General features: G+C 42.7%; 4 protein-coding genes across 5 annotated transcripts; 2 read left to right on the forward strand and 2 right to left on the reverse strand.

Moving 5' to 3' along the window:
* Positions 1-1,167: 1,167 nt before the first annotated feature.
* Positions 1,168-6,316, forward strand: LOC4344422 (protein O-glucosyltransferase 1). The gene is made up of 2 exons (NM_001422371.1): positions 1,168-1,872; positions 4,543-6,316. Exons 1-2 carry the CDS (start codon positions 1,537-1,539, stop codon positions 5,944-5,946), a joined length of 1,740 nt encoding a protein of 579 aa, NP_001409300.1. The 5' UTR covers positions 1,168-1,536; the 3' UTR covers positions 5,947-6,316.
* Positions 6,317-7,062: 746 nt separating this feature from the next.
* On the forward strand, positions 7,063-8,531 carry LOC107276110 (casparian strip membrane protein 2). Its single transcript, XM_015793663.3, has 2 exons — positions 7,063-7,738; positions 7,826-8,531. Exons 1-2 carry the CDS (start codon positions 7,383-7,385, stop codon positions 8,181-8,183), a joined length of 714 nt encoding a protein of 237 aa, XP_015649149.1. The 5' UTR covers positions 7,063-7,382; the 3' UTR covers positions 8,184-8,531.
* LOC4344423 (serotonin N-acetyltransferase 2, chloroplastic-like) lies at positions 8,429-9,314 on the reverse strand. Its single transcript, NM_001422370.1, has one exon. It carries the CDS (start codon positions 9,282-9,284, stop codon positions 8,682-8,684), a length of 603 nt encoding a protein of 200 aa, NP_001409299.1. The 5' UTR covers positions 9,285-9,314; the 3' UTR covers positions 8,429-8,681.
* A 4,843-nt stretch (positions 9,315-14,157) lies between these two features.
* LOC4344424 (uncharacterized) lies at positions 14,158-19,911 on the reverse strand. Of its 2 annotated transcripts, XM_015795378.3 has the most exons (14): positions 19,586-19,911; positions 19,179-19,324; positions 18,568-18,671; positions 18,379-18,445; positions 18,059-18,151; positions 17,815-17,979; positions 17,577-17,717; positions 17,408-17,485; positions 16,270-16,382; positions 16,119-16,179; positions 15,329-15,496; positions 15,136-15,237; positions 14,579-14,668; positions 14,158-14,497 (listed from the first exon to the last, which is right to left on the reverse strand). In XM_015795378.3, exons 1-14 carry the CDS (start codon positions 19,860-19,862, stop codon positions 14,435-14,437), a joined length of 1,668 nt encoding a protein of 555 aa, XP_015650864.1. In that variant the 5' UTR covers positions 19,863-19,911; the 3' UTR covers positions 14,158-14,434. The 2 variants fall into 2 exon arrangements, with proteins under 2 accessions (XP_015650864.1, XP_015650865.1); XM_015795379.3 differs by lacking the exon at positions 18,059-18,151.
* Between the last annotated feature and the right edge of the window lie 5,394 nt (positions 19,912-25,305).

Raw genomic sequence — 25,305 nt, forward strand, 5'->3', positions numbered from 1 at the left:
CCACGTACTGTATATCATGAACACCAGCAGCTCATCCTCGTAGAATGTAGTTATATTATAATTGATATAATTATAATATAATTATATTATAATTTATTGTAATTAGGATGTAACTTATAGATAACTTGTATATAACTTATCGAAACTCACGTGTGGACATTGTGCCTAGCGCCACAAGCTAAGCTTGCAACCCACTTTTCCTTGCAGGCCGCACAAATTGATTGTCGTGGCAATCCTCCGATGTTAACAAATTCTAAAGTTTTGAGGGTATTATTTTTCCTTGCATGCCACACAAATCTCAAGGCAATCTGACGATGACATATATGTATTTAAAAGTTTTACGACAGAAACTGTCAAACGCTTTTTAGCAATTCCATTTATATTTCGATCGTACGTGTGTAAGTTTAGCGTAGAATTATGTATGGATTGTGTAAGTCAATGGTTTTGTATCGGAACCTGTGAACTAAATTAAGTATCAAACAAATTATATTTGAGATTTGTTATTAAAAAAAATATTCACTGCATATTGGTGCAACTATATGCTACCATGATGGACTTGGATTTTGACTGAGATATCAATAACTAATAGTTGCGCAAGCTTAATTAGTTGAGTGTTATATATAAGTAAACAATTCGCCAATTTAATTTCCCCTTATTTATATATTTTTCTAAAGATAATGGATAAACCGGGCGGCCACTGTGTCAAAATTAAAATTTCCCTTCTCTTGTATTGTAATACTAATATTGGATTACTGCTTCACATATATAGTACATGTACATATATAGTATTGTTGAAAAAGATTGGGGAAAAAATAGGATTTGGTTTTGTCTAAGGGTTAGGAAACATCCTCCTTATGGCCAGCCGGTCAATCCATCGATAAAAGGGGAATGGAATAATTAATTGAAGAAAGAAAAAAGGAAATCGATCATCAGAAGGTAATTTGTCTAGTACTCCTAATTGGTACATCGACGATCTGCGCAGGCGACGACGACGTACGACTGACTTTATTACTGAGACTGGAGACTTGTCTATATATACCGCGCAAGCTATAGCTGACTCGCTCCTAGCTACTCCACATATAAACATATAAATAAACAGAGCTAATTAAGCTAGCTCCCTCCTGATTATATATATTGATGGATGGCAAGAGAAGAGACGAGATAGATAGCTAGATGTAGCTTAATTAGCTAGCTAGCCGCTCAAGTCATATATATATATATATATGCTAGCTAGAGGGAAGACGAAGGAGTTAGCTAGCTAGGAGAGGGCGAGAGATGAGCAGCAGCTAGAAGCAGCTGATCTATCTATCTATCTATCTATCTATCTATCTATCTATCTATGTAGAGCTCACTCATGTATGCATATATACTTGGATCTCCTCTCCTCTCCGGTCATCTCATATATACGTATCTATATCGATATAGATCGCCTGCCGGTTTATAGTTAGATATGCATGTATCGATCGGGATACTATTACTAATATATAGTTAGTTAAACCAAATTAAGATCGATCAAATACAATATATCGATCGATCATGAGGGGAAGTAGCAATAATCACAAGTCGAAGTCGGAGGAGGAAGGCGTGGCCTTGGTGCAGGTAGCGGAAGAGGGCGAGACGACGACGAAGCAGCAGCAGCAGCCGGACTCAAATAAGGCGGCGGCGGAGGAGGAGGAGGAGGAGGCCGGCTACGGCTACAGCAATTGGTGGTCAACGTGGGTGTCGTCGGCGGTGAAGAAGCGAGTGCGGGCGCCGGGTCGCGTGGGTATCGTCGTCGTCGTCGGCGGATTCGTCCTGCTGGCCTTGCTCGCCGCCGTCGCCGCCACCACCACCACCACCTGGCCGCAACTCGTCGATTTCACCGGCGCCGTTGTAAGTCAAGTCCCTCGCTCAATTATCATTTCTTTCTTCAATATATCAATTCGATCGTGCATGCATATACCTTATATAATTCATTCATTCAACTCCGATGCGATCGATCCACTTGTTTTTTTTTACCGCTAGCAGCTAGCGACGATGCACGTACGACGCACGACCACAGGCCCAGGAGTTATATTTATTTATTAGTTGATGAATTGAAATTAGTATATACGAAACTTTAATTTGTCGCTCAAATCAGCCTCAATTAAAATTTCAACATATATTGGGGTTAACAAATTTATTTTGGTGGAGTTTTTTCTTCTGAGAGAAAGAACTTTCCAAATTATATTATATAAGGTATGTAATAATTAATTGTGATCAAGATTATATTTAGTTTTTTTACTCTACCAAAATTTAGTAACGATGAAATTTGGTAAAGTTGTGAACACATGCCGACCGGCCGGCCATAATTTCCAAGTTTGACGTCAAACACCGTACCCAATACAATCTAGCTAGTTTTATTTGGTTTAGCACCTGGATTACTAGCTAATTACTAGTGGTAACTAACTTACAGCATGCTCATGCTGTCACGCATTGAATGTTGACTAGCTTAATTCTTCTTTCCACCAACAAATGACCACATCATATATAGCTAGCTACAGATCCACGGAAACTAGCTAGCGCTGCTTGTTAGTGCGCATTTCCATTTTCCACCCTCTATATTAATTTACACATGTATACACCTGAATCAACACGCTTCGATCAATGGATATGCATCTTAAATTAATTAATTTCACCCAAATTGTATTTTGTATGCATATATATATGCATGCATATATAGTTGGGCTTATAACTGTACTTGTAGACGACTGACAGATCAATTAATATAATATAGATAGCTAGATGGATATATAGATCCAATAGAAAGCAAGCAAAGCCATGCAAGCAGTATGGTCCGTGTTCACGACGAAAGTGCTTGATCACGAGATACACGGCACTGTAGCTAGTTTGTTAAGCTAAGCTGGAGTAGTTGATTAACTCCTGGGGATATTAAGCTTAGTAGTACTCGCTCCATGTCCAACACCGTTGATTTTTTAAACAATGTTTGACATTTATCTTATTCAATTTTTTTTACAAATATAAAAATACCATGCTTAAAGAATAAATCAAGTCACAATAAAATTAATGATAATTACATAATTTTTTTAAATAAATTGAATGGTTAAACGCTGATAAAAGATTAATTGTATTATATATTAAAATACGGAGGGAGTATATATTAATCCTATCAAAAGACTACTGCATCAGATATATTTATAACGAGTGAAAAAACACTACTAGTACATATAATTATGTTACTATTACTAGTGGTTCTATGGTTCTGCGGCGCGCGCCTTGGTTTTTCACAAGGAAAGTAAACCAGATGATCATGCATCACAACGCACTATAAATCGCCAAAAACAGTAGTAGTACATAAATGCATGCATGTAGTTTACTTAATTTTGAACACACATATTTATTGATTAAAAATAGTACTCCAATTGTAGGACGTCCTATTTTTAAGAAAAATTAAACTCGGTAACTTTTAACTAATAATCTAACTATGTACTACATATACTAATTATTATGCACGTTATATCACTAGATTCATATTTTAAAGTACTTTCTTGTGATGCTAGTTGCATGTTTGTTGAAAACATAGATTGAAATAAATTAATGGTCAAAGTATGTTATTAAAGAGCGTGTAAAAAAATATAGGCATTATAATTTAAGACGGAGCTAGGAGTATATGTTTCCATTAGAGATACAAAATTAAAAGGAGACACTTCATTACTTATGACAAATTAACCCCTCATTAGTTAGAATTTATAGTGAAATTAAGATTAAGGGTAGTATAATAATTACGTAATGCGCGTATATGGTTGGTTGTTTTTAGCCTAAGTATATATATACGTGTATGAATGATATAAGTTCTTCGAGGCTAGCTGTTGAGTTGAGTCAACTGCGTACGTTGTAAGTACATAGAATATATAAGGATGCATGACGTTACTACTCACCGCTGTACGATCTCAGGTTGGAATAATTCATTTACTAACAAAACCGCGCGTTGAAATTAAGCGCCACAACATGTGGAAAAACTTGTTCGACTTTTAATTTGGCTCGCAGACTTTGAGCGATCGAAGAACTAGATAGCTAAGCGAGCTAGTGAGTACGTGTCCAATCCATCACAATCGATGATGGTTGAATAAACATACATTAGGCCATTATCATCTTGACCTAAAGTGATTTTAATTTAACAATATTTGAAGCTGTGCGCTTCCGATGGAGATCGACAAACAACGGCTTCCATACGGCAACTTAATAAATTTGATGGAGATGTATAGCTGTACCTGTTGCTCGTCGATTCGTCGTCTTGGTCGTGCATGCATCAATGGAATTACAACCACTCTTCCTTACAACTAGCTAGTCTTGGTCGCCCGTCATGCTTAATTTGCATCAATGGAATTACAACTAGACTTTACTACTATTAATTAATTCCTCACTAATTAAGTAATAAATAGTAGTACTGGTTATTTTACCTAATCATCTATACTTAGCTAGTATCTGACCGATTATATATTAGTTAATTAATAAATTTAATCATTTTCTGTACTGTACATGCATGATGGATGGATGGAGCAGTCGTCGTTCCTGCAGTTTGGCAATGGTGACGGTGCACGGCGCCACAGGCCTCACCGCACTAGTCTCGTTTCCATTCCAATTCCATTCACCTGCGGCAGCGGCAATGACACGGGCACATGCCCCCGCTATGCGGCGTCAGCTCCGGCGCCGGCGCCTGCATCGATGTCGCCGCCGCCACCACAGACGTCGACGGTGGATTACTGTCCGTCCTACTTCCGGCACATAGAGCTGGACCTGGCGGCGTGGTTGGCGTCAGGCATCAGTCGGGAGGCGGTGGAGCGGGGGCGGCGGCAGGCGCACTTCCGGCTGCTGGTGGTGGGGGGCCGCGCCTACGTGGAGACGTACCGGCGTGCGTTCCAGACGCGCGACGTGTTCACGCAGTGGGGCATCCTCCAGCTGCTCCGCCGCTACCCGGGGCGCGTCCCCGACCTGGACCTCATGTTCAACTGCGACGACATGCCCGAGGTGCGCGCCGCCGCCTACCCCGACCGGGCCGCCGCGCCGCCCCTCTTCCGCTACTGCAAGGACCCCTCCACCCTGGACGTGCTCTTCCCGGACTGGTCCTTCTGGGGATGGCCGGAGGTGAACATCCGGCCATGGGCGCCGCTGCTCGCGGAGATGGCGGAGGAGAAGGCGCGGCTGCCGTGGAGCCGAAGGGAGCCCTACGCCTACTGGAAGGGCAACCCGGACGTGTCGCCGCTGCGGCAGGAGCTCCTCCGCTGCAACCACTCCCTCCCCCCCGACGACACGGTCAGGTTGTACCGCCAGGACTGGGGCTTCGCCAACCGCAACGCCTTCCGCGACTCCAACCTGGCCCGCCAGTGTCGCCACCGCTACAAGCTGTACGTGCAGGGCCGCTCCTGGTCCGTCAGCCGCAAGTACATCCTCGCCTGCGACTCGCCCGTCCTCGCCGTCGCCACGCCCTACCAGGACTTCTTCTCCCGAGGCCTCGCCGCCGGCAAGCACTACTGGCCCATCGACCCCTCCCGCTCCAAGCTGTGCCGCGACATCCGCTTCGCCGTGCGATGGGGCAACGCCCACCCGGCGCAGGCGCAGCGCATGGGCCTCGCCGGCAGCGCCTTCGCCACGGACGACATGGCCATGGACTACGTCTACGACTACATGCTGCACGTGCTCACGCGCTACGCCTCGCTGCTCCGCTACAAGCCCACCGTGCCGGACCGCGCCGTGGAGCTGTGCCCGGAGTCCATGGCGTGCCCCCGCCGAGGCCGCGACCGCGACTTCATGATGCAGTCCAGGGAGCAGTACGTGGCCGACTACCAGCCCTGCACCATTCCACCGCCGCCGCTCACCGCCGATGACGCCACCAACATGGCCCACAGGGATGCCGAGGTGCTCAGCAACATCGACAAGATGATCATAACGGAGGACAAGCACAATTAACCAATAATAACATATTTCTTAATTATGTGCTTGCTGCTGTAATTGTTTCCTTCATTTCATAAATAAATATGATATATTACCACGTGCTGTTACTGTACTAGTGTTGATTTAGCATGACAAATTGAATATCCATTCTCAGTTATTGTATCATGTAGGCGCGCACACTTAATTAAACAGAGGAGAACAAATTAAAGCGGAGTACAATAGCTAGCTAGTTTGCCAATAAAGCAGAGTACGAGATCTGGCTAGCTCCTTTGCACATTCGCAACTATATTTTTTATTTTTCTTACAGCTTGTACAAATTAAATTTAAACTTGTATATTTGTGAAGTGATATATTTCATATTAATCTATATTACTAATTTTTTTTCATATTTTTAATTGATTATTTAGATGGCATATACAAAACGAGTGTATATCTTCTCGAGAGATGAAATCATTTTCCCGGTGTTGGCTAAGACTTTTCTGTACCGTTGTGCTTGCACATGAATTGGATGGTTTTGCCTGATGATGAGCTGGGGGTTTGTCTTGTGCCACTGGTATGAGTGCTGTTGGGTGCCGTTTCCTTAAATAAAGCGAATGTCATGTAATATTCCGAAGAGAATATACAAATATGGTTTATGAGTAATGTCGTTATCCCGATAAATCAATTTTTGGAAGAAAGGGAAATTAAATCTGCCCAAAGTGAAGTGTTGAATTACTACATGGAGTGTGATGAAATGATTAATTTGTAGCTCCCGGGGATCAGCTGGCGTGACGGATTTTATTGATGTTCAGGTAATGGGTTGGAGTGCCGTCTCTGAATCTCTGATAGTTTGAGAATGCTGAAGAAATACAATACAGAACTGAAACTTGGGACTTGGGAGGACATTTTTGGGTAACGTCGGAGAAGTCTATAATTAGTGCAGGGAGTTGGTAGTACATTACATTGATCGATCAGGTAGAAAGCAAAATGGTGCAGCATGCATGATGGATTGCAAATGGCAGAGTGAGTGAGTGAGTGAGCAGTTAGAAAGAAAGGAGGCACAAACAGGCAGCTAATGCAATGAAACAACTGCTCCAATGTATAGTGGATTGAATGTAATGGAGCTAGCAAACTTCATCCGCAACAGCAACTCTCAACTTCTTTTCTTCACTCACATATATGAATTGAAACTCATCATTTAGGCTGAGTCCTTACATATATATACAACCAGCAAAGATCTCAGGTCAATGATAATATTTGATTATTAAGCAGTTAGTAGTATGATTTGATGACCCAAACAACTACTACAACTCCTCTGCAAATAGAGTAATATGTATATATAGCAGAGGGCACTCTATATATACCTTCATACATAGGGGGATAGATTGCCAACACCAAGATAATATAGATCGATCAAATAGTAGCAGTAGTAAATTAAGAAAGCAGAAGAGATTATTGATTAAGCAGGCAGCATGAGCGGGAGCGACACCTCGGGCAGCGTCCACGTCGACGAGCACGGGCACGGGCACGGCAAGGCTTCATCGTCATACGACGGTGCTGGTGCCCCGGCGCCGGCGCCGGCGCCTTTCCAGGGGCATCGCAAGGCTGGCAGTGGTAGCAGCGACGTGCCGTTCCTGCTGCGCAGCGGCGGCAGCGGTGGCGACGGCCTCCGGCGGTGCTTGGGTCTGATAGACTTTGTGCTGAGGGTGGCTGCCTTCGGCCCCACGCTGGCCGCCGCCATCTCCATCGGCACCTCCGACGAGAGGCTCTCCGTCTTCACCAACTACTTCCAGTTCCGCGCCAGATTCGACGACTTCCCGGCTTTCGAGTAATCATCATATATATTTGAGCTACTAAGCTTATTACTATTATTCTGTAATAAATCAATCAATGAAATGAAAAAATATATATGCAGGTTCTTCATTGTGGCGAATGCGATCGCGGCGGGGTACATGGTACTGTCGCTGCCCTTCTCCGCCGCCACCATCATGAGCTCCAAGGCCACCGGTGTCAAGCTTCTGCTGCTCATCTGCGACACCATCATGGTGGGTTTACTGACGGCGGCAGCGTCTGCGGCGGCGGCGATGGTGTACGTGGCGCACGAGGGCAACCTGCGCGCCAACTGGGTGCCCATATGCTTGCAATTCCACGGCTTCTGCCAGCGCACCAGCGGCGCCGTCATCGCCTCCTTCCTCGCCGTCTTCGTCCTCATGGTCCTCATCGTCATGGCCGCCTTCACCATGCCCCGCCGCACCCACCACACCGCCTCATAATACATCATATTCTAGCTTCTTCATCCGCGCGATCCAATGACGAGCTCCAGCAAGCAGAGCAAAAGCGTCAAGTTTGATTTGATTTGGTGGTTTGATTGCATTTCTCTGTTCCCTCCGGTATGTGCTGCATGTGTCCTGTTTTAGTTCCTTCCTTGTGTGCATTATACTATATATGTGTATGTATTCTTCTGCAATGTGCAACAAGCTAAGCAAGCAGAAAATTCTTGTTTTTTTTTCTTTTCTTCAAGAGAGAGAGAGAGAGAGAGGTAAAACAAGAATGAAGTGTAATTAGCAAGTGTGATGAATGGAATGGATTACTGGTTGCAATCAGCTGCAACTACATATGTATTTGATGAGTTGATTTCACTCTGCATGTGTGTGTGTGTGTCTAGACAATAATAATCAGCTTGAATATACATACATACACATGCAAATTAATATGCAATCCAATATGTGTTTTGGATATATTGATCGGAGAAGAAGAAGATAGAAAAGGAGCTAGGAGGAGGTGTTTTGTATTTGTTGCCTTGAGCGGTAGAAGGCCATGCCCCTGATGGCGTCGGGGTCCATGGCGAAGCCGAGGAGGCGGTAGAATCCCACGACGCGGGGCTCGGCGTAGAGCGCGATGTTGGAGACGCCCTTGCCTCGCAGGTCGGCGACGAGGCGCTCCATGACGGCGCGGCCGAGGCCGAGGCCCTGGCACGACGGCTCCACCACCACGTCCCAGACCACCGCGTTGAACACGCCGTCCCCCGCCGCGCGCGCGAACGCCACCGGCCGCCCCGCCGACGACGACGCCGAGTCCTCCAGCCACACCACCTCGCTGTGCTCCAGCGCTCGCCGCAGCCGCTCCTCCTGCCGCCGCGGGAACCCCACCCGCGCGAACACCTCGTTCAGCGCCCCCACGTCCAGCCCCGTCGAGCTGCGCCGCACCGCGAACCCGCGCGCCGCAAGCTCAGAGTCCGACACCGACACCGCACACGCACACGCACACGCACTCCTGTTGGAGTTGTTGTTGAAGCTCAAGGTGGGCAGTGGAAACGGCCGAATGCCACCGCGAGGACGGACACCAACGCGGGGCCGCGCCGCCTGCATCTGCATCTGCCTCTACCTCTGCATCTGCATGACAATGTTCTGTGGTGCACACAACACACCTCCTTAATTCAGATCACCGGACCCATTGGGCTGGGTGTGCGTTACAACTATTTTGGGTGGCCATGGATGGCTTGCTTATCCTCTTGTTTTTCAACAAACAAACAAACACTCTTTCTTCTTTTTATGCATGTATGTATGGATGGATGGCATGCTCATCCCTCTCTAATCCTAATCTAATCTCTAGTGCTCTTTTACTGGCCTACATATTGTTTACCAATGATCAATGAATTTGTATTTTCAACCTTCCAATGCTTTGCTTCTTTTTTTAAACTGAATGACATTTTCCTTGAGCATACTCTATATTATATACATCATCGGTAATAAAAAATATTTTCACCACAGAACAACTCAACATTTACAAGGTATTTGGTTGCTAGCCACATTTTACCATAATTTGCCACCTCCAAGATTAGGCATGTTTGATCACGTTAATAGCTGTTTGATTTGTAACCACATTGTGGCAAGGGTCTTTTATAACAAATTAGGTCCCACGCATCATTGGCTCATAAAAATGTAGCAAGATTCTCTTAGGCGCCTCAACTTTGGCAAGTGTAACAACATTTATTGGCAAATGGTGACAAAGTGTGGCTAGAACAAAACTGACCCAGTGTCTTGGATAAACTGAAACCCAACCAAACAGCTCAGATCGATTCAACCAAAACTTGAGGAGGATAGTGCGGAGCGCTGTGAAAAATTGCACCGTGGTGATGACCGATGAACTGGGTTCCGGTAGCTCCAATTTGGACCAAAAGACACCCCATCCGTTTTCATAGTAAGTGTAGTCCCTACTGCAAATTTATTCTCAATTGGGTTTCAAAATGGTGGAGTAATATAATATCCTCTTGTTGGATAGTATATAAGAAGATTTTGGGCCTAATATTTTGGACGAGTATTAATTGGAAACAATCGAAGATCATCGGTATTAATTGGAAGGAAATATTAATCGGAAACGGGATCGGTAGGAAGATTGTTGATGCCTCAACTGCAAATACCGTATTGAGCAAACCTTGCCAACAATAGCTTACTTCACTGCACGTCATATTTTACCATCTCACACCTTACCAAGGGAAACAAACACCCAGCAATACAATGGTAAAATTGCTACAGATCAAACATCTTGCACATATATATTACACAAGTACGTACGGTAATATATATGCAACTGAAGGCATGGGGGGTTTGACGACCAACAGCAGCAAGTTATTATTGTGTGTAAGCATATGAAAACATGCACTTTTGCCTTCCGCATATTTATTTATAAAGACATTGTTTTCCACTGGGAAAGTAAAGTCGTGATGCGAGAATTACATCGTGCTTCTTTACCCGTCTCACACACACTGACAGGCAGGGGCGGGCCCACTTCAATTCAAGGGTATTCAGATGAATACCCAAGATTTTTGACAAAAGAATATGTATATATAGTATGTACTATGTATATGTGTATGAAGAAAATGAAAAAAATGCCATATTCAGTTCATCTTCTTCACTGCTTGGGCCTGCCTGCCTCCTCCCTGCTTTCCTGGCCCAATTCACTAGCCTAAACAAGGAATAAGTTCATCCAAGGTCCCTTAACTTGTCAACGAATCCAATTTTCATCCCTTAACCACAAAACCAGATACAACGGGTCCCTCAACTATCAAAACCGGTGCAATATAGGTCCCATGGCGGTTTGGAAGGCGGTTTTGGCTTACGTGGCACCTACGTGTCTAAATTGACCTATTTTCATCTGACGTGGCATAGATGTGGCATTGACGTGGCAATTTGATTTGGAAATTAATAAAAAGAGTGACCCCACATGTCAGCTATGAAGGTGCACTTAAACCCCCTAGTGGGTTTTGGTGATTAATGACAAGGTGGTTAAAGAGGACTAACGTGTTTATCAAGTTTATTAACATGAGTTTAGTCTCAAAGCAAGTTGTGATGGCTAAGAATGCAAGGAGGCCCCCCAATTTGAATGTTCCTAAGTGCGAAAAACACTGAAGGTGATTAGACTAGGTCTTTCACTTTCGAAATTGAGTTTAGGAAAAACCGTACTATAAAGAGGGGTTTCAAGTGTGGTTCTAGGGTATTCAAAGTGCTCTGAGTCATATCCATGAGTCTAAAGGTTTTTGGAATCATTTTTTTGGAAATGTTTTTCCCCGGGACAGAGAGGCCTACCCGGAGGTTCTGGCCGGAACCTCCGAACACCAAAGTTTACTTTCTCCCCGGGACAGAGAGGGCTACCCGGAGGTTCTGGCCGGAACTTCCGGGCACCGAAGTTTAGCTAGATTTTTCCTAAGTGCTGCCCGGAAGTTCCTGGCACTTTTGCCCGGAACCTCCTGGCAGGTTTCCAGTTCAAACTTGTGAGTAACGGCTAGATGACGTCACCTAGCCGTTATATATATGGATTTCGTCCCCAGGTCACCCTTTGGCCATTCCACTTCAGCTCTTTCATGTTCTAGGGTTTTCTAGCCACTCCCAAGCTTCCTTTGCTTCCTCCACTCAAATCTAGAGCCTATCTTGTGAGATTGAGAGATTAGATTAGAGTGTAGGAGTGTTTTGGAGATAGATTGAAGATTAGGTTCGTTTGAGCACTTTGGATACCTTGTGGGCTGTCACTTGGGCTTATTACTCTTGGAGATCTTCTCCTAGACGGTTAGGTGTCGCCCGTGAGTTTCCAAAGATCTTGTAGATGTCCCGGGAAAGTTTGTGAAGGTTTTCCTCACCTCCGCAAGGAAACGAGGTAAGTGAGTAAAGATTCTTGTGCTGAGTTTTCAGAGGTTGTCCTAGGTAGAGCAACTTGCACTTGTGGTCTTTTCTAGAAGGAATTGTGAGTTGGATCTTGGTGGTCACTCAATTCTAGAAAATGACCTAGAAGTGTTAAGTTGAAGGCTGTGGACTTCTTCTGGGATCTTTGCATAAGTGAGGCAAGGGGTTAATCGAGACCCGGCTCTTTGAGCACCTCAACTGAGAGTAGGATCCGTGTGATCCGAACTTCGGGAAAAAATCGCCTTTGTCTCACTTGTGCATGATCTGTGTTTGAATCTGCTGGTATCTTGTGATTTACATCTTGTGCTACCTTGTGCCTGATTGTCTCTAGCTAGGACCTGTTTTATGTCCCCGATTTCAATTTTCTCTGTTGCCCGGAAGTTCCTGGCCCAAGAACTCCGGAAGTTCCGGGCTGCTCATCACTGCCAGGAAGTTCCGGTGTTCTTCACCAGGAGGTTCCGGGCCCTATTAATTTAACCGCTGCGATTGTTGAGAAAATTTCAGGAAAGCCTATTCACCCCCCTCTAGGCTACATCTCTACGCGTTCAAGCTACACCAAAAGAATTAATTAAAAATGGTGTGGTCCACATGGGCCCCACTTGTCATTCACTCTCCTCATCTTCTTCCTCCTCTCTCCCCATCTCCCCTCTCCTCTCTCCAGGAGCTGGCGGTTCGGCGACGCGGCCGGCCGGCTGGCGGCGACGGAGCCAGGGATGACCTCGGAGACGAGGACGCCGGGGAGCTGCGCCTGGACAGGGATGCCGACGGTGAGCGCCTGGGTGTAGACGATGAGGAAGGCGAAGAGGAGGTTGGCGGCGACGCCGGCGGAGACGACGAGGAGCCGGTCGGGGACGGGGCGGTTGCGCAAGAGGTCCGGGTCGTCGGGCGAGAAGCCGGAGTCCGGTTCGTCGTCGGGGAAAGCCGACGGAGAACTTGGAGATGTGGATGCCGCGGGAAGTGGCGGAGGCGACCGAACCTCCCTTGACGCCGCATCGCCGAAAGGGCAAAAGAAGAGATAAACAAAAACACCATATTTTGATCTGATCTGATATGATCAAATGCACCTCAAGCTCGATCCCATCAGCAGCAACGGCGATATCATTGATTTTCACGACCTGCTCGCTGAGGAATGGAGGTCCAGTTGCTGGTGCCATGGGTGGAGGTGTACGCTAGCAGCTTGGCGCGCGTCCTCCTCCGCCGTCCATGGCCCCTTCTTCACGTTTGCCTTCTCGCAGCACAGCGGCCGCCCCATCTCTCCCTCTCCCCCTCTCAGCTCCTACCACGGTGAGCTCAACAACAACAACACCAACTCTGAGTCCAGTAACAACAATCACCGTCGGCGTCCCCGTCCAGGCGCAGCTCCCCGGCGTCCTCGTCTCCGAGGTCATCCCTGGCTCCGCTTTCGCTGGCCGGCCGCGTCGCCGAACCGCCAGCTCCTGGAGAGAGGAGAGGGGAGATGGGGAGAGAGAGGAGGAAGAAGATTAGGGGAGCGAATGACAAGTGGAGCCCACGTGGGCCCCACCATTTTTAATTAATTCTTTTGGTGTAGCTGACATGTGGGGTCACTCTTTTTATTAATTTCCAAATCAAATTGCCACGTCAATGCCACATCAGATGAAGACCGGATCAATTTAGCCACGTAGACGCCACGTAAGCCAAAACCGCCACCCAAACCACCATGGGACTTATATTGCACCGGTTTTGATAGTTGAGAGACCCGTTGTATCTGGCTTTGTGATTGAAGGATGAAAATCGAATTCGTTGACAAGTTAAGGGACCTTGGATGAACTTATTCCCCTAAACAATCCAGAACCGGCAGGTAAACAGCCCAAAACAAGCAGGTAGCAGTGCAGCAGTCATACACTATCACACATGGTCTTGCTAACACTTAAAAATTTTTAATTAACTTTAAGTATATAATTTTGGGCTACATGCATATAATATATTACTTGTATATGATATTACACAAACCAATTATTAGACTTTTGGGTGTAAATTTGTTTTACCCCTTACCTATTTCGAATACCCAACCTCTAAATCTTGAGCCCGCCCCTGCTGACAGGATCGATAATTCTGCAAAAGAGGCCCTTTGATTCCATGGTAGCCAAAATGGCGAGCACCAGCAAAAATAACATAAAACAAAATGCAGCTTCATCAGTCAAAATTCGTGATGTTTCTGCCTTGCAGTATCTGAAGCCACTCACATTGGCTATCGAACATGAAAATTTTGAAATTACAAGTCTGTTTGCTGTGGAGAGCTGGGTCGTCTCGCCTGTCGTCCTGGTGTCTAGCTCTTCTAACTAGCAGCGCGTTCCTGGATACTAATACACAAAGCACAATCTATTCTATTATGCCCCCTTGACCTTGCGTGATGGTGGTCGCCGGAATATGTTGATGAGATCATCAAGACCCTGATTAAAAAAAATAAGTTCTCAACTGCAGGAAAAACAAAGCTTCCTGTCTTATATTTGAAGGCTTGAAATGATACATACCCGTGTAGTGATTACTAGGAAACTGAAGAGAATAATTAGGTAGGAGCCAATCACCAGAAGGAACAGTAAATCAAAAGTAACACTTGCAACCTGTGAATTAATAATTCGAAGAATGTATGAGAATATTTCAATGTGTTCATATCTTGCATAAGTCCATTTAAAATGAATTCTTTGTTGCTGTTAAGCAATTCATAACAGAATACATGAGCAGAATATTATAATACTCCCTCTGTCTCAATATATAGCTACATCTAGCATTCAAATTTCTCATAATGTACTTCTCGACCTAATTCCCCATCTCAACCAATCACAACTATCCCTGATTTAATTCTTCACCTACTTTCTCATCTTAACCAATCACAACCATTTCCAATCTCAGCCTTAATCCCTCCAAAAAAGAGGCATAAGTAGCTATATTTTGAGACGGACGAGCATAAAAATAAGGAATCACAAAGCAGGGCATATGCTCTTCACAATAAGCATATTAGACCATTCTGCTGCAAGGTTTAATTGTTCTACTCAAACGTGAACAAATGACACAAAGCCTAAACACTTACCTGATATACATTTAGAGTTGCCTTTGTTGCATCATAGAAAGTGAACATGCCATCAAGAACATCGCTTTGAACGTGGACATCAGCAGTGTGCTCAGATAGTTCCTGCAACAGGGCATGAAATGTCATGGTTTGCAAGAAAACTACGAACTAGGTGAACTAGATGAATACTCTATTTGATAGAAGGCAAACGAACCTTCTTTAGGGCTGCTATAAAGGGATCGTTCTTCTGAAGAAACGGTGCAACCCGTGGTGTTCGTGATAAAAGATCCAACCAGGACTGGATGTAGTGAGGGTTGATGGCTAAACTGCTGTTCTCCGCAAAAACATCAATATTCTTTCCTTTTAGTCCATAGATGTGTCTCTGTAAATGGAATTAGTATATAAGAACTGGTCAACTTCAGTTCAGAAAGGCAAAGAGGCAACTAGTCAGCTTTAATATCACTCATTAATCATAGTAGCTATTTTGAAGCCACGATGCCCTGTGTTTATCACATTTAAGAATGCAACCTAAATAGCGTGAACAGAAAAGCATTGTAATATGCATGTAAAACTGATGCACCATCATAACCACGTGAGGTTCTCCATTGACATTTTACAAAGCTACACAGTAAGTTTTATGCAAAGTGGGAAATCAGTTGAACACTCTACCCTACATACCACAGGGACAGTCAAATTATTCTTTAATCAGAATAAAAGCACTTACCAGGTTCAAGCAACAACTAGAATCTAAAACAAGTAACCACTGATCAGCTTTGCAAATTCTTACACAGCAGAAACCCGCAAACAGTACAGATCATCCAGAAAACAATAATAAATGTAAATATACAATACTGAAATAACCTACATTCTCTAAAATTATTTCAGCTGTATATAATAGACTGACCCAAGGGGGGCATGTTAGAACAAATAATAAAACAAACATCATCAATGAACTAGTGTATAAAGCAAAATGAAGAACTTCTACAAGCAATGATTTAGCTTACCGCAAGACTTTCAGAAACTAATCTGACAGTTCTAATTACTGACTCAGCATCTGCTGATTCTCTGCAGTGAAAAGTCAAATACAAACAAAAGGTTAGAAAAAATGGACACATAAATTAATGATGTAAAAGGAAAACATTATAAGTGCTTTACCTAGTGTCATAAAGGCCACCGGTGCTTTCTAAAAAGTCAGGAGGAGAGGACAATTCCGAAAGTGTTAGTGCAGTCACCCTAAATCTTGAGAACTGCTCATGTTCCCACGCAACCTGGAAGTTTTGAAAGCATGTTACTTGGCAAGCTACAAACATAAGACTAAATATAATAGGACCCCTGAACAGTCCAAATAATACAGTTCCAAAATTACATCTTCAAAATTGGTAGGTAGTAAACAAGGATAACATCCAGTGATATTATCTTGTTTGGAACTAATTTATAAACTGGCCCTTATGCCAATTACCAGTTAATTCTTGATCATGCATTTTTTTTATTCCATGCCATGCTACTACTATGCTAAAAGGAGCAAATCATCCAGCAGAAGATATGCAAAGTTGCAAACTAAATTAGTATGTTGGTACATACTATGTGCTGAAGATTGCACAGTATGATGCATAAATGCAATAGTGGTTGTGAGGATTGTGATGGTCATGAAACAGGCAAGTTAGTAAAGTTCTGCTGTTACAAATCAGTGGGTTGAGAAAACAATGGGCAGAATAAATATTTAATTACGCATACTTAGGACATATGAACTAAGAACCATTCAGACAGTCGAACAAGGGAAGCTAATATGAGGGCCAAACAAATAAAACCATGTAATGGCACTGCAGGAAGAAATAAAAAATTCACAGGGGCCCTTAGAATACATTTTTCTTTTAATGAGGTCTCTCTTGTGGCAATCTTTTCTGAGTCAAATTTGATTTAAGACGATGAGCTTTCACAAAAGTTCTCGTGGAAAAATTCTGTTTCTTTTGTATGCACCTCCACAAGGTTTTCATCCATCATTCAGTTCCATTTGAGTAAGAAAAACTATGATGAACAGTCCAATACTAGCCTACATGACAATTAAAAGCAATATGTACAGTATTTAACATCATCAACAATTGATAATACTTCTGGTACATATTAGAGTGCCGTGTTGACAACAGAGTCCAACAGATAGACATGTAACACATTGCATTGAATGTAGTAAAATCTATAAGGATCATAAATATATTATGTGGGTACCATCACCATGTCCATTCCTAATCAGAACTAATGGTAATATATACTCTTTAAAAAGGTGACAAGTGCATACCCTAGGATTTGAGACATTAATCTTCTTGTGCTTGATTCCAACTGAAACACCCATCTCTTTAGAGACATCAGAGAAATCCTGAAAGCAAAAGAATTCAGAGGTGTAAAAGTGACTGCCCTTGACAACTAATAACTGTTATGCACCAACATGCTTGAAATGGTCAACATACTTCAAAGATTTGTTTAATGTAGGGGTTTTCTGGTGGCTTTGACACATGCATCCAGAGTTCATTGTCCCAGGAACCAACGCTGTTCAAGCAAATTGCATAGTCAATGCTCTCACGCACACGCTGATCGAAACTTCTAAGCCACTGTACCAAAATTCAAAAAAGATACAGCCATGAGTTGATAAAAACAGATGCCACAAAGCAGATTTTTTTAAAAAAAAAACTGAAGAGAATAACTAACCTTGTTAGTTCCATTGTAATTGTAGGGTCCACCAGATGTTAAGCCAAACAGAAGGTTGTACTTGCCTCTGGTCTTAGGATTTGAATAGAGGCGTGAAAACAGTCTTGCAATCTCTAGAAGAGCCACAGCTCCACTCCCGTTGCTGTCGCTTCCCACAGAAAGTGCCTGAGAAAATATGCATTTATGCAAAATATCTAGAAGAATATTAAAGAAGGCACTAGAAACATTTTTCACGAAGACGTACTGGTGCAGCACCGAAAGTATCATAATTTGAAACAATGGCAATAGTTGGAAGTTGTTCAGTTTCACCCTCTCCTTTCAATCCAGGTAACCATCCCTTCAGATCAAAGTATTCATCTCAGGTATGTTCGTTCTCACAGATAAACAGTATTACTTTAGTAAAATATCAGCTGGAACAATCACTTCCAACAAATAGCCACAGGGCCATGGTTTATCCAGTCATCTCCGAAAGAGAAAAGGATCAATACATTAAAGTATAACGTAGACAAAAATCAAACAATAAACACTGAACCAAACTGTAAACTAATGGTACGAGGAGGGTACCTGGATATTTGAAATGGTCGGAGATGCCACTTTTCTAGGTTCCGGCGTAGACACGACAAGCTTGTAACTACAAATGCAGACAAAGGAAATTAAAAGAAGGCAACATGCAGTGTAGTATCATGTTATACTGTTGAAAGTACAACATGCCAGACGCGCTAAAGTAGGCTCGATTTCTTATTCTTGTATTACCCTCCTGTTGTTGCTGAGGCTGGCTGACCTGAAGAGGCAATTTTACGTATATCCGCCAGCAGGTTATCAAAGTGGTCATCCTGGAAAGCGAAGTAGACCGGATACTGCACGGAGTAATGGAAATAAGTTAGCTACTATAGAATAGTTATTAAACAAAGAGGGGACAAGACATATGTGGAGTAGAAAATAATGGATAGCATGAAGAAAACACTTGGAATGAAACTAATTCGTAGGGGGGATGATATAACGTATCAGTCATACATATAACTGAGACCATATGTGCATATTTGTAGTGTTGTTACATGGAGCAGATACTATCTCCAGTGTAGGGTAATTTGTGGTTGTAGAGCTCATCAGGCACACTGATTAAGCATTTAATAGGTTATAGTTTTTGGTGCAATTTGTGGCTGCTGTTGGTATGCCTACTCCATTTAGCAATCAATTGATAAGGGAGCACGGCTGAAAATATTGCCTCGAAGAAACCAAAACTGTATGTAATTACAAACCGAATTGGTAAAACATAAGAAGAGTTGGCAAGTGTAGGAAAGAAGGGAGTATGGAATAGTATTGAATTGGTTGCATGATGAATGAGAGAGAAAGTTAAGACTTACTGGCACTTGTTGATGCAAGAGCAACTGTTCCAGCTCAGCCAGAGAAGCCTTTACTTGTCCCTTGTCTTCATTGTTGGGTTCATGGTTTAGTTTTTTAGGCAGTAGAATGAGCAAGCCTCCCAGATATTTTTTGTCCGCCAAGTAGTCTGAGTATGATGTAAATGAAATTGAGCAGCAGTTCATCAGTGACAAAGACCATTAAAGCAAACAGCGCACGCCAAACAGAGCAGAGGTGAGCTCATGGTAGACGAGATCCGATCTCTATCTATCTAGTGTAGAGAGTAAATTAGAGGAAGGATCGGTAATACTAAGCAAGATGAGATGAGATGGAGAATTGACTTGAGAAGGGAATTAAGGTGGGTAACAATTATTAATTGAAGAAGAGAGAGGAGAGGAGAGGGATGTACCGCGGAGGAAGGCGAGCGGGAGATCGAGGAGCGGCGCGACGAGGGCGGAGCGGGAGAGGTCGGCGGCGGCGGGGAGAGGGAGGGCGGCGGCGTGGTGGTTGAGGGCGGCGGCGCGGGAGCCGAGAGGGGCGCCGGCGAGGTCGTACTGGATGAGGCGGTAGACTCCGACGGCGGCAGCAGCGTCGCCGAGCTCGACGCAGGCGAGGAGGAGGAGGAGGACGGCGAGGGCGGAGGAGACAGAGGCGAGCAGGTGGCCGGAGGGAGACGACGACGACATCCCTCTTCCGCCGCTTCAGATCCACGGGGGCGGGGGCGGAGATGCAGATGCCGATCGATCGATCGATCTCATGTACTAGTAGTAGTCTAGTCCTACTCCCCGGATTACCCTCTCTCTCCTCCCCGTTGGAAGGCTTCTAGATTGCACTAGTCTTTCTTCTTCTTCTTCTTCTTTCCTCCTCTCATTTCAAAACATGTTTTTCTTTGGAATTGCTCTTACAATAATATAATTAACGTCTATAATATTAAATTAAAACAGTTTGTTTTTTATATGTTAATCATTTTGAAAAAAAAAGTCTCCTTAAGTATTCAGATTGGTTTACTTAACCTCGCTAATTATGGAACCAATACTTTCTTTTATTTAAATGAAACCATATGTTTTACCCTTAAAATATAAAAACCGGTTTAAATAACCCATAATGTGGTTTTCCCTATGTACGCGATGATGTGGCGATGGTTTTGGCCACGTGAAACGGAGGGTAATGGATATAACCATAGAGAATCGCTTAAGTAATTATTTTTCACAAGTGAAAGTGGCTTGATAATAATATACATTATTGGTACTACTATGAAACTTTTATCCATGTCAATCAATGAGAAGAAGTTGGTGGGCCAACTTAAATTTAATTGACTAATATTTGTGCCATGAAAGCAAAATAAATACCACGTCACCACCTACATACTAAAACTACCTATAAAACCACTCTAGGAGGTTATTTGATCCGGTTTCCATACTCATGGGGTTAAGTATACCAACCCCAATAATGGTTATATATACTTTTTCCTAATTATTTTTCTATAAACAACAAACATTGGGTCACCACGATAATCTAGTGACGATATGGAGAGATAGAGTGTCAGAGAGTAGCTACAAGGCAACACAATGGTACTACGTTTGCAAAACATGTAAGCAGTGAATAGAGTTACCCTAGTGCATGCCCTAGGTTTCATACTTTTCAGCTATTTCAGCTTAGCTACTTCTCGATTTTCATTAGTACGCTTTTCAAACTCGCTGCTGGAGAAAGGGACTTTAGCCCTGGTTCGCAACCGTTTATAGTCCCGGTTGTGTAACCAGGATGCACAATCCGGTCCCGGTTGAAATAACCGGACTAAAGATGCATACCAAGTCAAAAAAAAAATGTGTGGGATGTGGGATTCGAACTCAATCTCTCACCTCAGCTCTCACGCATGTTATCATCCCACCTACTACACACATATGACTTAAATAGAGATGTTTTCTTTTTTAAACTAACCCTGGAGACATCTTTAGTCTGGGTTGATGGGACTAAAAAAATATGTGGAATGTGGGACTAAAGATAGTTGGGGGTTTGACATGGCCTGACAGCTATTTTGAACCGTGATTTTTAGTCTCGGTTCCCATTCGAATTGGGACAAATATGATTTTTGCCATCCAAACAAAGATCAGCTCTCTAGCAGTAACTATTAAACGGTACATTTTACATGAAAACTTTTTATACATAAGTTGTTTTAAAAAATCTAATAAATTTATTCATCAAAACTTTATATATTACTACTTAATTAATTAATTAATTATATGTGAATCACGTTATCGTTTTACGTGTGACTAATTAGCCGTTTCAAGAAGACAACGCAGCCTTAGTCCTAATTAAATGCCTAAACACAGAGACAGATCGACAGTCGCTCCCGGCCTCCCCTCGATTAATTGATTAGTTCGATCGATCGCCTGAATACACTGCTGAAATCGATCAACATCTTCTCAGAGTTATGAGTTAAGTATCCCACTACTGGATATCTGGATTTCTACTCCTTGACGAGTACTCAGAATATTACCCTAGTGTTTCTGGCTCAACCAAAATCAACTGCTGCTGCTGATTCAGTGACAATATATGAATATCGATTCCTATGTTTCAGGGTTCTGTATATCTGTGCCTTCCCTTTCTTGGTCGAAATGAATTGCTTCTTTAAGTTATCATCTTCACACGCTGGATTGAAGTCTTTGCAGTGCACCACAAATTCAATTCTTTGGAGAATATATATACTAAAGAAGATGGATGGATTCTGAATAATATGCTCAAAGTGTTTTTGGACTTGTTCACTCTGGTCTGGTGGCACATCGCATTATTGGAGTTTTCTACTCAAACAGGGTACACACACCTTCAGATATCTTACTGACTTAATTTTCCTTCCTTTATTTTTGTTCAACGAAATGGAGAGATCTATTCCTAACTTCGTTTTCTTATGCATCTTTTATGATGAAGAAGAAAAATACTTTTATTAATGTAATGTTTATTACTTTTCAAGAAAATCTGTAGCTCATTGAAGGTTGCTTCTGATTACATAAACCTAGTTAGTTGGTTCTAGCCTTGTTGCTTTTTTTTAGAGAAGGATATTTTTTTACCCGGCCTCTACATCCAACCGGATATATACGGCCATTGAAATAGGGAACTTAGCTCCGCAAACAACACAATCTGAAATTCGCTCTATATGAGATTTGCACTCAGAACCTTGAGGTACTACTCAGGTCATTGTAACCACTAAGCTATATGCTATATAATATATATATTGTTGCTTATCAATGCCGAACATTGATACTTCGTTCCTACCAAAATAATAAAGCCTTGCATTGAGAACATACAAATTAAGTGCAACAATATAATATAATCCGGCGGCCCGTTTCTTCCTAGCCGCCTGATGTGCAAAAAAACCTGCAAATTAAACCTGACCTACTAGCTATCACTTGGCGGTTGCTCACTAAACTATATATTTAAGATCTAGTTCAATCAGGAATTAGGTGATAAACTATTATTGGAAAAATGGGTGATAACCGTATGTTTCCTCATTTAAGCGTTTGGAATATATATATATATAGCAGTACAACAGCCTCAACCAAATATTAATATATACGTAATACAGACTGATTTGCTTTAAATTGTACGCCGGGCGCCTCTGTACGTACGTATATATGTCCAAGCTGAAGCTTTTCTTGCTAGACGAATCCACTACTATTAGGCGGATCCAGAACCAGATTGAAGTTGAGACATTTATTTCTTCCTTCTTTAGTCCCCTACTCTTCATTTTCTCACTCTTCTTCCCCTTTTATCTCTATCAATGGTGATCTCACGGTGTAAGGGGACGAGTCCCCCCAGCACCCACGTTGGATTACTATATATAATGTCCTTGCGCAATACAACATTAATGTTAGTTGCAACCTAGATTTCTCAAGAGTACTTATATCATAGGTCTTGTCCGTTTCTCCAACAAGACGAAGATGAAATTTTAAATACTCGTGGCACGCTTTTTAAACTGCTAAACGGTGCGTTTCGTGCAAAAACTTTTTATATGAAAGTTGCTCTAAAATGTTAGATTAATCTATTTTTTAAGTTTGTAATAATTAAAACTCAATTAATCACACGTTATTACCACCTCGTTTCACGTGAAACACTTAATTTTTATCTTCATCTTTATTTTTAGGAGATTCAAACACCACCTATGTATGGTTAATGAGATGTACATTTTGTATAAAACCTGAAAGTAACCGAGAAAAGAAACGGAATCGCTAATACGTATGGTGAACAAATTAATGCGCATGTTACTAAGAAAATACTCTTATAGTATATGGGAAAACTCAATTCATTCCTTAAGGGGATATCCACTTATTTTTGCATGTCACTTAAAAAGTCACAAAAAAATTTAGTAAGATAGATCAATATGTGATATGTCACTTCACAAACTTGTAAATTCAAATTCAACTTATACAAGTAGAAACAAAAATAACAAATTTGACTATGAATAGAACGCGTAATTCACGGTCAAATTTGTTATTTTTGTTTCGAATTGGATAAGTCGAATTTTAACTCGCATGTTTGCGAAAACATATATCATATATTGATCTATCTTGAAGTTTTTTTTCAAATTTTTTTGATAACTTTTTGAACGCCATACACAAAACGAAGGGATGTCCCCTCTGGGAAAAAAAATCCACTTCCGTATACATGTGGAATTGTGGATTTATGCTAGCTATTCCAAAGGAAATGCAGTTCATCTAGAAAAGATTAATTAGTGGAGCAGTATTAATTATTAGCAAAGTCATGAAGAAATTAAATCGATTGATAGAGCTATGTGGCCAAGTGTTGGGTGTTGACTGTTGAGATAAGAAAAGTGCATGTATGGGGGGGAAGGATTGAAGCGAGGTTAATTAGTAGACGCTGCATGGTTGTTGTCAAACTTTACTTTGATGCATGAATTAGCAGATTAGCTGGTAATATAAGTGAGGTACGTATTTTGTTGTTGTTGTTGTGTGGAGTAAATTATTAATTTGGGTGCGAACCTGCAAACGGCTCGCGATCGATGGGCTCTTCATAAAGTCGCAACGCTACTGTTCTGCTCTGCTAGATATATCTTGATCGATCTCCACTATATATATAGTGCTAGCTTATGAGATCAGCGAGGCCACCACACTAGCTAGAATTAAGACACAGATCGATCGATCGATCGAGTAAGCTTGTGGTGCAGTGCAGGTGGGAATTAAGCCATGGAGTCGCCGGCAAGGTCGTGCGTGTCGTCGGAGGCGGAAGATCAGCAGGCGGCGGCGGCGGCGATGGTGGTGGCTGGGTGCCCACGGTGCCTCATGTACGTGATGCTGGCCGTGTCCAACACAAAGCAGCCCAGATGCCCCAGGTGCAACACCCCCGTGCTGCTGCACTTCCACAATATATCTTCCACTCCAAACAAAAGCTAGCTAGCTTCACCTACCTACCTCACCTACTTAATTCATGGCTTCTTCTTCTTCTTCTTCTTCTTCTTCTTCTTCTTCTTCTTCCCACTTGCGAGCTTAACAATGCTTATGCAGCCCTAGCTTGATGAAATCATACTGCTAGTTGCGTGTTCCTTCATATTATTAGCATCAACTAGTTTTCTTTCTCTCTTAATGGCTCATTTCATCTATGTAAGGTATACGGGATACAGCTTAATTAACCTTGTGCAAACCAACGACATGACCATGCATCTATATATGAACTGAACACGCTTCATTAATTACATCTTTAGTCAAGCTTCTTGTACAATATGTGAGCTTAATTATATAAGCTCCACTACAGTACGTACGTACTTTCTATCGGTAGCAGAGAGTAATTTCGCTCTGATTTATATAGATGATTATCGCACAGCACCTACACCATCACAAAACACCAACCGCACATGCCTGCATGCTAGCTTGATTCCTCAATGCAACCTGACCAGGATCGACCAGGGGATCTCGTCTTGTTAATTATTTTTACCTTGTGCTGAGCTGACTACATAGGTTATCTTCAGTTTAACACTAAATGATCTGCGAGCTAGCGACTGTAAAACAGAAACAGTCCTTGGAACAATTGCCCAACGAGCTAACTTCCGTCCTGGTCCGCCAACTAATAGATTAGAGATGTGACTAATCAACCCCTCTCTCTCTCTCTCTCTCTCTCTCT

This window comes from Oryza sativa, chromosome 8 (genome assembly GCF_034140825.1).
Source record: "Oryza sativa Japonica Group chromosome 8, ASM3414082v1".
Taxonomy (NCBI): domain Eukaryota; kingdom Viridiplantae; phylum Streptophyta; class Magnoliopsida; order Poales; family Poaceae; genus Oryza; species Oryza sativa.